This window comes from Pristiophorus japonicus, chromosome 6 (assembly GCF_044704955.1).
Source record: "Pristiophorus japonicus isolate sPriJap1 chromosome 6, sPriJap1.hap1, whole genome shotgun sequence".
Taxonomy (NCBI): Eukaryota; Metazoa; Chordata; class Chondrichthyes; family Pristiophoridae; genus Pristiophorus; species Pristiophorus japonicus.
In genome coordinates this window covers 216646163-216658459 of record NC_091982.1, presented here as the reverse complement: position 1 = coordinate 216658459, position 12297 = coordinate 216646163, and the positions used below count along the sequence as shown (strand labels likewise).

General features: G+C 40.0%; 1 protein-coding gene across 4 annotated transcripts in view; it reads right to left on the bottom strand.

Moving 5' to 3' along the window:
* The window catches only part of LOC139265382 (paired box protein Pax-3-like), a 78252-nt gene that overhangs the window by 37097 nt on the left and 28858 nt on the right, over positions 1 to 12297 (bottom strand). For all 4 annotated transcript variants that reach the window (XM_070882360.1, XM_070882361.1, XM_070882359.1 and 1 more), the window contains one exon: positions 716 to 915. In XM_070882360.1, the coding sequence (XP_070738461.1) occupies positions 716 to 915 (200 nt within the window). The remainder of the gene's footprint in view (positions 1 to 715; positions 916 to 12297) is intronic.

Below are 12297 nucleotides of genomic sequence, written 5' to 3'. Positions count from 1 at the left end.
AAGAGCAGGCAAATGGAAATAGAGCATTGTGATATAATGCTCTGGTTCTTCAAAGCTTTTCCTCCATCCAAATGGATAGTTAAAGACAGTAATCCCTCAATACAATATATTGTCTGCGAGCAGTCAGAATCTGTGGTATAACGAGTGTGCATTAATGTGCAGTTATTTCCCCAGTTCAGGTCATAACCTACATCATTAGCATAGATAAAACTCTTCAGGTATGTAGCAGTTTAATTTATGTAGTTCATAAGGCCTAACGATAAACTACACAGTGTTCTCATCTACACTTAGTAGCATGCATAATATAATTTGGTCTTGGGTACTATATGCATCTTAGCATCAGTAAAATCCTTGCATAAGATACCAAATCAGCCTGCTTTAAGATGATTGAGAACTCCAAAATATTATATTGCATCCAAAGATCTCAATAAACAAGAGATTGGTTTATAAAAGGGCACTGTATGTAGCAGCGAATTGGATAGTATTTATTCAGGTCACTATTTGAGCACAAGATATTTGGGGGCCCACAAAGGCACTTCAAAATATATTCAAAAATCCAAACTGGCTAAACTAGGTTTTTCACATAAGATGTAATGTAGTGATTTAATGAACAAGTCAAATTAATTTTGAATAATATGTCTTTTGTAAAATGTCAGCAATTATTATAGTATTTAGTGTATTTAGAACATATGTAGCTAACAAACCATGGTGTTACCTGTACTCGTGCCTCTGTAAGCTTAGCTCTCTGTGCAAGTTCCTCACGCGTGTAGATATCCGGATAGTGAGTTCTCTCGAATGCTCTCTCTAATTCCTCTAGCTGTTCTGCTGTAAAAGTTGTGCGACTACGACGCTGTTTCCTCTTTAGAGGCAGGTCTGGCTCCGAGTCGATATCTGATGCCTCGTCTGAATTATTTGCTGTAGGAAGCAGATTAAATGAATGATCTGTATTACAGAAACATGCAACAGCAACTTCACAGTTGGGTTAATCCACAAAAGTAAACTTGTGAAACCTGTTTTGCATTTACATGTAAACCCCTCACAGAACATCCATTCACAAATGAATTTGTATAAAGTGCACTGTCCAAATTATACACCCAGAAAGAAAATATGTCGCTACTGGTAAAACTTCAGTGAGCAAGAATTTTCTTTAGGTATCTGTTGATTGCTTTATGTACAGTTTAAAAGAAGGGAAGACTTGGATTTATATAGCGCCTTTCACAATCTCAGGACATCCCAAAGCACTTTACAACCAATGAAGTACTTTTTGAAATGTCGTCACTTATTGTAATGTAGTAAACACAGCAGCCAATTTGTGCACAGCAAGGTCTCACAAACAGAAATAAGATAATGATCAGGTAACATGTTTTTTAGTGCTGTTGATTGAGGGACAAATATTGGCCGAGACATCGAGAAGAACTCCCCTGTTTTTCTTTAAATAGTGCCAAGGGATCTTTTGCGTCCACCTGAGAGAGCAGCCAAACACTCGCCTTAATGTCTATCCGCAAGACAGTATCTCCAATAGTGCAGCATTCCCTCAGTACTGCACAGGAGTGTCAGCCTAGATTATGTGATCAAATGTCTGGAGTGAGACTTGATCCCACAACCTACTGACTCAGCAATGAGAATGCCATTATTAACATTTTATATTCTGTGATTATAGGAAAATACTGATTACAGACTTGCTAAAGCAGTCTGATACAGGCAGAAGCCTCTGGCAACTGAAAAGCATGTTTTATGTGAGGGTTGAAAAGTTGAGGTGTTAACAACAATTTTATACCATTAAGCTTTAGAAAACATACTTTACAAAAAAAAAAGCCGATTATTTTTGTTTTCTGTAAACTATTCCTGGGTAGAATTTTTCCCCAATGTCTAAACAGAAGCTGAGCAGTTCAACACTAGTGCCACCTGCTATGACCAGTCAATTTCAGGAAAGTGCAGTTTGTGACTCTCGTCACCTGACCTCTGCTCTTTGACCCTGGTCTCTGGAACAGGAACAGTTTTAGTGAGTAAGAACAAACCAAGGCTTCCTTGAATTGACCTCCACTGTAAAATTTGAATAGCTTCATAATATACAGCGCTTGGAACTAACTTTTATAGTCAGTTACTTCTATCTCCTGTTTGTGCACTAGGGCTTCTTACAACACTTCATCTTTATGTATGAACAATAAAAGAAACTATGATTTTATTCGGTTAAATAATCATCATCCTTCTTCACTGATAGTAATTCCAATCAGATTTAATAGATTTATCTTCCCCTTCACTGGATAAAATACAAACTACTATATTGCGCGAATAGTGGAAACACATCATTCTAAATGAAATTTTAAAGTAACCCGCAGAAGATTAAGTTGAAGCACTCAACAGTGGTTTTAACCACGGCTCCAACACAACAGCTTCATTTTAACTGAAGCTGAAGAGATGTATAACGATTGTATCCGTCCCACAAATTCAATTGCACTCAAGCTGAGTGAACTCATAAATGCTCTTCGCAGGTGCGTACTAATCTGTTTGCACAGATTTACGTGGGAGAAAGCAACAAGGCCTTTTGGAGGCAATTCAGCAGAAGAGCTCCTGAATTGGAATCTATAAGCTTTTCAAGCTGCTTCGCTGCTATAGCAGGGTTCCCCCAGGTCACAGGCACTTGGCTGGAAATGTCATTAACCACTATATTCCTGAATTTGCTCACTAGTTTTGGCACATTTTCTGCCTTAAAGTAAGCATACTAACATTTTTGTAGGTGGATTCTGGGATGGGACTTGTTTCTGCCCTGTAATGACTGCACTGTTTTTTGCAACGTAATCTGGGGCCTTCTGTGTGTGAGTTCCATGCATGGATAACAGAACACAATGTAATTATACAATGCTTTAACACCAGGAACTCAAAAGTGACCATAGGCCAAGCTACTGTTCCCTCATGACCATGTCTCGCCGGATGTCCATGTGTGCCTTTTTTCTTATTTTAGTGCTTCACCTAGGTGCAACGTGGTGGCCAGTATTACAACAGGTGGTTGGTTGCTCCTGTGCTTAAAAAGGCTCATGGGACTGAGCTGGCCCTCTTCTCATGGCAGCTTGGTGCTGGGTGGGCACCACTACTGGCTGCATCTCTGAAGATGGTGCCTGGGCACCATACACACTTGCATAGTGTACTCAGGAGGAAGGCTGGTCGCTTGGCATGTTCTGCTGTCCTGAGAAACGGCAGCCTCTGGCAAGTCACCTTGATTCCATTGGGCCCTGGATCTGTGTCCCCACTGATTAGTGGCCTGGCTGGTCTAATGGCGCATATTTGATCCCCAAAGCCCTGAGGCACAGCAGCTTACATCCCGTCCTACAGGATCTAAAATCCAGTAGGAAGGATGCTGTCCAATCCATCCCCTATTGCCACCAGGGCAGCAGTCTATGCTTCTGGATATAGTAGATGTAGACTCCAGAGTTCCAGCCATCAATTGTTGCACACCCTTGGACACCGACCTCACAATTTTCACATGGGTGGGATATTCATTTACTATCCTTCTTTTCATGCAATTACAAAATAGTTCTGGGTCCCACAACCCCATGGCCATGAGCAATCTTTTCCTTAGCCACCGCCTGTAAAGTGGAACATCTTCACCCTATTCCTCCACCTCCCTTGTGCTCTGTGGATCACCCGGTGCCACTCCTCACTGACAATGCCTGATTCCCCCCCACCCACCTCACCACACCCCTCAACAGGGTGAAAGTTACTGAGTTGGTGCATGGAAATAAGAAGGTGCATGACAAAGGCATGATATGGGCCAGAGGGTCATGGGGTCGTATCTTACACCTGGGACTCCTGCGTGGCCTTGTTCTCAACATCGTCTTCCTTATTGCCATCATCAAAGTCTCCAAGCAAGAACTTTCTTCCCTCCTCCTGTTCCTCCTCCTCACCATCATCATCTTCCTTTTCTTTTTCATCCTCTGCCCCCTGTTGCTGTGATGGATCTACAGGCAAGGAGGGCACAAACTAAGAATGAATGCACATAACCCCCTTGGGAATAAGAGGACAGAGAAGGATATGGAAGCTACTGCTTGTCTGCTGCTTCACAAGTTACCATGGCTACTCTGTACATGTCCACCCACTTACCTGACACCTGCACCGTACCACCAATCTCGTTATTTCTCATAGCTCGAGCAGAATGCTCTTAGATAGAAATAACTTACATTTATATAGTACCATTTCTGACCTCAGATCATTGCAAAGTGCTTCGCAGCTAATGAAATACCTTTGAAATATAGTCACTGTTGTAATGTAGGTAAACTTGGCAGCTATTTTGCACACAGCAAGGTCCCACAAACAGCCAAAATATAAATGACTAGATAATCTGTTTTAGTGATGGTAGTTGAGGATAAGTATTGGCCAGGACACTGCTCTCTCAGCACCATACTGAAGTATCACCATAATTATGTGTTCAAGTCTCTGAAGTGGGCTTGAATCCACAACCTTCTGACTTATGATGTGAGATCATGAACAGTGCTATATAAATGCAAGTTTTATCTTTTTTCTTTTAGAGGAGAGAGTGCTACCATTGAGCAAAGGCTGACACTATCCTTTTCTACCTCTTTACAATGACCTGCTCCCTTCTTTGTGTGATTCTGCCAGATCCTTCACTTGAAATCATGCTTTAAAAATGTCATAGAATTACATAGGGGCCATCCATTACAGCTGCCGGAAAGTTAACTCACTGTGCCAAACACTTTGGTACTTACCTCCTGCTAAAATCTTCAGCCTATCTTGCCTTTTTAAAGGCTGCACTTCTAATTTCCAAGACCCCTCCCCACTGCGCACTATTCAGAATTACACTACTGAATTGCAAATGGATATTTAAATGAACTGACCCCGCAATTTATGGTAGGGTCAATGTTGGAGAGGATCAGTGGGCAAAATTTTTGCCTTCAGGCGCAACAGCAATATAAATGGTGCTGTGGATTTTCAGGGCCTGTAACTTTACTGAGTATGAAGTGAACTCAGGGTGTGCAACTTTTAAACAGAGCAAATGTTTTCTTCTCCTCTTAAACATGTTTGCAGTATAAGAAATTATATACAGAGGAATTCACAATTTATAAGGGGGAAACTCTGGAAATATACACGTAGAACAGCAGAAGGATTTACTGTGAGTCGACAGTTTACATTAGAGAGTATGGATAAATGGACACTTAATGTAGCAGGGCGATTCACTGTGAATGGTAACTTTACACAGGGGAAGATTTACCATAACTATACACTTCATTTACAGTTTTTCTCTCTGGCTAAAGATTATTGTAAAACTCTCTTGCATAAAATGTTAATTTACAGTGAATGAACCCCCTGCATAAAGTGTCAGTTTACAGCAAATCTCTGGCATAGATACTTTATACAGTAGAAGAATTTATTGCAAATGGACAAGTTAGACAGCGAATTTAAAATAAATTGATCATTTCTGCATGAGGTTCACTGTAAATAGATCACATACAGGAAAGATTCATTTTAATGGTATATTTAATGGGAGGGGCGGTCACTGTAAATAGACACTCAATACAAAGTGAACTCACTGTGAATAGACACTTTATACAGCATGGAGATTCACTAATTCAGGGGCTACACTATGAAAGAGCATTTTATTGAAGGGAGATTCACAGAAAATGGATACTTTTTACAGGGAGACTCTGTAAACATTCAAGTTATGCAGGGAGACCCGTTATAAACAAACCATTTATTCAAGGAGGTATACCATAAATGGACCACTTATACAGGAGAAGATTCATTTTAATAGGATGTTTCAGGGAGGGGAGGTTCACTGTAAATGAACAGTCAATACAAAGTAAATTCATTGGTAAGTGGACACTTTATAAAGCAGGGAGACTCACTGATTCAATACTTTCTATAGTGGAGTCACAGTAAGTGAACACTCGACACAGGAAACTGACACTTTATACAAGATTCACTATAAACAGACACTTTATGCAGGGAAGTTCACTGTAAACAGATAGTTAATGCAGCGGGGAGATTCACTGTAAATGAACACTTATGCAGGGGATTCATTCCAAATTAATGCTAGGAGATTCAATGTGAATCACACTTAATGCAATGGGATTCAGTATAATTAGACACTGTAGGGAAATTAACTGTAGATGGACTGTTCGTACAGCAGTTTTCTTTAATTAGCTATGTAGAGGAAGGAGGAGAGGTTTACTCTACATGGGCTACCAGTACAAAAGCAAACTCACTGCAATTGGACCTTTTATATAGCAGGCAGATTCACTGAATTTACACTTCATGCATGGGGGATTTACTGTGAACAAACTTTGTACAAGGAATTCACTGTAAATGGACACTTTATGCAAGGAGATTCATTGTAAATCCACCGTTTATATAGGAGATTCATTTTAATCGAATACTTTATAGGGGGTGTGGATCATTGTAAACGCGCGCACAATATGAAGGGTACTTACTGTAACTAAACATAGAAACATAGAAAATAGGTGCAGGAGTAGGCCATTCAGCTCTTCGAGCCTGCACTACCATTCAATATGATCATGGCTGATCATGCAACTTCAGTACCCCATTCCTGCTTTCTCTCCATACCCCTTGATTCCTTTAGTCGTCAGGACCACATCTAACTCCCTCTTGAATATATCTAATGAACTGGCCTCAACAACTTTCTGTGATAGAGAATTCCACAGGTTCAAAATTCCCTGAGTGAAGAAGTTTCTCCTCATCTCGGTCCTAACTGGCTTACCCCTTAACCTTAGACTGTGACCCCTGGTTCTGGACTTCTCCAATATCGGGAACGTTCTTCCTGCATCTAACCTGTCCAATCCCGTCAGAATGTTATATGTTTCTATGAGATCTCCTCTCATTCTTCTAAATTCCAGTGAATATAAGCCTAATCATTCCAGTCTTTCTTCATATGTCAGTCCTGCCATCCCGGGAATCAGTTTGGTGAACCTTCGCTGCACTCCCTCAATAGAAAGAATGTCCTTCCTCAGATTAGGAGTCCAAAACTGTACACAATATTCAAGGTGTGGCCTCACCAAGGCCCTGAACAACTGCAGTAAGCCTTCCCTGCTCCTATACTCAAATCCTCTCACTATGAAGGCCAACATGCCATTTGCCGCCTTCTCTTTATGCGGCACGATTTATTGTAGGTCCAAGGTGTCCAGATGGGCCTGTGAATCTTGGCAAACCAACCTATGAAAACCCATTTCAGGTGGTTTGCGCCTCCTGTTAGCACCCCCGGAGGCCGCTAACAGGGCGCAAATGACTTTTTGCCCGGGCGCAATGCCACTGACGACTCCTGCTAAATTCCGCGGGACTTTAGCGGCGGCAGTAACCTATAGCATGCCCCTCAGCCACGTCGGCGATGACAAATTGGGGAGCGTCTCGTGAAGCTGCGCCGGGCAATGCCAGTGACAACTTCAGGGACGTGAACCGGGCTGCAGGCTGCGCGGGGCGCTGCTTAAAAGGGAGGGGGCGACCATGTTAAAAAAAATCTGACATTTTTCTTCGGGGCCCCATTGGCGCCTCGATCGCGGAGTCCATGGTGCGATCATTCAGCCCAGTACTCTGCTTGAGTGTCAGACTGTTGGCATGGCACCCCCACTCCCCGGTTGTCCATGGAGGCCTGTTTCATCCCTTCAGAGCTTGCAGCTTGGGCCCTTCCCTTAAATGAAGCCCCTCCTAAATATCAGCGCTACGCAGCTCATTGCATAGCACTGCGTCCTGCTCCCAACCCGCCCACCGCACTACCACTCCAGAAAGGAAGTGAAGTGTGTTATTTTGCACTCTACTTCCTTTCGGGGTCGGTAACCTGAATTTCTCAAGCAAGACGGGACTTCCACGCCTGCCGCAAAATGTCCCTCCTCCTGGATGTTACCGCCCCCAAAGTGGACGCAACGGAATTTCATCCCCATTGACTTTCTCTCCTCCAACACAGCTATCCATCCCACTTCTGTTTCCAGTTATAAATTGTATGCTGCTATGTGAACTTGGTGAGATTGGAAATTCAGTAAGATCTGTTCTCATATTCAAACAAGTGAATCTTGCAGTATTAAAATATATAAACAAAGCAGTGAATTTAGCAGTACCACCAAATTCAACAGTTTATAACTTAAATTGATAGGGGATGCTTTTATACATTTTAACATACAACATTTAATTTAATTTAAGTCGGTATTCTTAACTTGAGATGTGCTTTTGTGTGTCTATTTAATTACATAGATTTTAATTTGGTAGAGATGATCAGTTAGGACAATGGCTTTGCATCAGCCAAAACACTTCAAAAGTGATAATGATGCCATTTTTATATATGGTTGAAAGAAACTAAATATTCCACTGAGACAGAAAGTTTGGATTCCACTGCTTTGATGGGAGGAGAGCTAATTGTAAATAGACATATTATATACAGAGGGAGATTTACTGGAAAATGAGTACTTTATACAAGGAGATTCACTCCAAATAGTCTATTTATAGAGGGAGATTTACTATAAATGGACACTTTATATTGGGAATTCACTGTAAATGGATTCTTTATATATAGAAAGATCGACTGTAAATGGACATTTTATGCAAGGGAATTCACTAAAATGGACACTTAATGCAATAGGGATCTCATTATATGTACATGCTTAATATTGTTTCTGTTACTATGGAATTATATTCGCTTTCATCAACAAAAGCACCTGAAAATCTTTACTTTTTCTGATAATAAATGTCTGAACCATGTATGTTACTCAAATTAATTTGTGTTCAAACTGTTAACTTATATTGTTCACTGTAATAACTAGCCCATCTGTTATTTCACCATAGTATATGTATACTAATATTGTGCTGTAAATCCCGATAAATAGGAATTCACTCACAGCGCTCAGAATATCCTAACATCTTTCTGAGCAAATTTCAATTCAGTGTCCAGATTGTTATACTGACCATAATCCACTTTATACACAGTGCCAGTTTTTAATGCTGGAGTCGCTTGGGTAGTAAATAATGACACATAACCTGATTTTTTTCATAAAGTAAATAAAAATTGAAAACATAAAGCTCTTGCTCAGTTTTACCATGTAAACCCACTACTAATGCAGCACTTTTTAAAAACTGGGCCAATTGATTTTGAATCGTTGCTTGCAATGAAATCATTTCACTCTGTCAATACTTTCAATGAATCCAGATTGTCACATTGATCATTATTTACTGATGAGATGAAGAGGTTCAGAGTTCAATTACAGTTAACACTCAGATCAGCTTGAAGTACATGAATTCACATCTAAAGAACATATTGTATTCACCACATTATGACTCTCATCATCATCATAGGCAGTCCCTCGGGCTTGACAGAGCAAGGTCTTGGTCCAGTGGCAAAGGGATCCAAGATGACTGGAGACCAGGCTCTGCCGCATGTGCCAATACATACACACAAACTCAAACATATGCCTACTGTCCTCCTTCCTTCCTCCTTCCCTCAGGACCTCTCTCTATGTTGAATTCATAGTACGCAATGTGAGCCTCACGACCTCACAGCCTCGTTATTGGCCCGTACTGCACCTTCCCTTGGTCTTGTCCACGCTGCTCCACCTCTGGGCTCCAACCTCTCCGCTCCTCCATGCCTCGTCCTTAACTTGTCCATGACTCTGGCCTTAAGTTAACTGTGTACTTCACAAAAACATTTCCCTCCTATAGTTCTAAATATATGTTTGAGGAGAACCCATATATCAATATATACCAACGAAATGGCCTACTCCTGCTCCTAATTCTTATGTTCTTATTTTGAATATCATAGTCCCTAGTGTGTTCAGAAACCCATTCTGGCTTCTTGTCTATATGACTTATTAATAATGTAATTAAAATATTTTTATCACAGAGGGGACACACCAGTAAGTAAGTGGCTGTCCTGTAATAGATTGTTTTAAAAGCTGTAGAGACTCATTAATGACCAAGTTTCCTTTGGGATAAGTCTCAATGTAGTTAAGACCTAAAAATATAGCACTTGATTCTGTTCCAAACTGTTTAATCTGGAATTCTTAGTCCTAAACTATATTTGATCACTGATTCAGGTTGAGTGCAAGATTGTAAATGATGCCCCTTTTGTATATTAAAATGGTTATGGGTTATTTACATTGCCTATGCATACAGGCATAACTTCGATATATCTGAATCATACCAAAGTGCATAAACAGAAGTGGAAAAAAATACAATCACATCATAGGTAAAAATATGGGAGTACCTAGAAAATTATTCATCTGACATGTTCACTTCTGATTGCTATTGTAGGAAGGTTTTTTAAAAGTATAATTAAGAAGGCTATCCAGTATGCAAAGTTTAAGTTGGAAATACTAGTCATTTTAAACATATTCCATTGTCTTTAATATTCTAACTAATCATAGAATCATAGAATGATACAACACAGAAGGAGGTCATTTGGTCCATCGTGCCTGTGCTATTCAATTAATCCCACTCCCCTGCACTTTCCCTATAGCCATGTATTTTTTTCCTTTCAGATATTTATCCAATTCTCTTTTGAATGTTACTATTGAATCTGCTTCCACTACCCTTTCAATCAGCGCATTTCAGATCACAACGACTCGCTGTGTAAAAATTGTTTCCTCATGTCGACTCTGGTTCTTTTGCTAATAACCTTAAATCTGTGTCCTCTGGTTACTGGTCATTCTGCCACTGAAAATAGTTTCTCCTTATTTACTCTATCAAAACATTTCATGATTTGAACACCTCTATCAAATCTCCTCTTAACCTTCTAGGCTCTAAGGAATACATGCAACCCCGGTTTCTCCGGTCTCTCCACATAATTCAAGTCTCTCATCCCTGGGACGATTCTAGTAAATCTCTTCTGCACCCTCTTCAAGGCCTTAAAATGTGGTGCCCTGAATTGAACACAATACTCTAGCTCTTATTTTCACTCCAGTAAGGAGTAACAATTATTATGGAATTGTTCAATTTAGTCAAGTGAATTGGGACATGCAAATTTTATGGAATTTCAGTATACTGTACCAGATCACTGGTAGCCAATTTAAACTGTCAAACTGTACAATATAAAGGCTAGACAAAAATGACAATTTTTCTGGACAGATGACAGTCAGTTTCTAACAAGTTCTATGCAGTCATTTGGTATAACTTCTCCTGTGGTCAATAATGAGTTTGCAGAAGTATGATGTGTTCACATCTCGAGTGTTGTATACAATTATGTTACTCCAGTAAGGATAGCCAGGCATTGAAGACAATGCAGAAGAGTGCAACCAAATGGATACCTATCATAAAGCATATGAGCTATGGAGAGACATTGAAGGCCCTAGAATGTTTTACCATGGAGTAGAGAAGACTTGAGAAGACAACTGTTCAGGTTTCTTATGTGAACAAATAATGGGGGTAATTTTCAACTTTCGCGGGGTCAGAAAACTTGTCAGTAGCAAGTTGTCCACCCATTGTCCACCCACTGCCAAATTTTCCTTTCTATTAAAGTCAATGGGCCGGAGAATCAGATGGGTGTATAACGGGTAGTTGATCCACTACCATCAGCTATCCTTCCTCGCTGAAGTTGAAAATTACCCCCAATATATTTGAGATTGCCACAAACCTTAGAACCAGGGACATAGGCTGAGCTTTAAAGAGGGAAACAGTTTAGGTGATGAACATGTGGAGGGGAGTTTCCAAGGAGGCTGTGGATGCAGATAATGTGGAAATATTTAAAGGGAATTGGATAGATATTTGAGGGAGTGGATAATTGGGAGGCATTAATTTTGGGACCAGTCAGATGGGCTGCATATGCTTTTTCTGTTCTGTACTTTCCTATGTTCCTCAATTGGTGCAATAATTATTTATTTAATATCAATTCCCATTTGCCAGAAGAAACAATTAGTCATCAGTGGGATCTCCATCTTACTGGATCTCCCTCTGATTTTGCACAGTTATGAAAATAAAGACAATGGTTGAACAATATCTTTCTACAACTGCATGTTGCTAGTTCCCACAGCAACTGCTGTGGTTGCAGAACATGTTCAAATTCTTAAGGTGTTAGATGATAGTGAAAGAGTCCTTCAAAACACTGTTAAATTCCTGATTTACAATCATCAAGACCCTATTGAAAAGCAACTTATTGTGCTGTGGGAAATATGTGTATATGTATATATAGAAATGTACATTTTTGAAAATACAATATAAAAAAAGATGAAGTTCTGGAGTTCTTTAAAAAAAAATTATGCAGCTACAAAGGTTTTTTTTAACATCCTGTGCTTTTTATCTAATTTTATTTAAATGACAATCGCTGATCTGGCAAACTGCTGGTGAGAACTACGG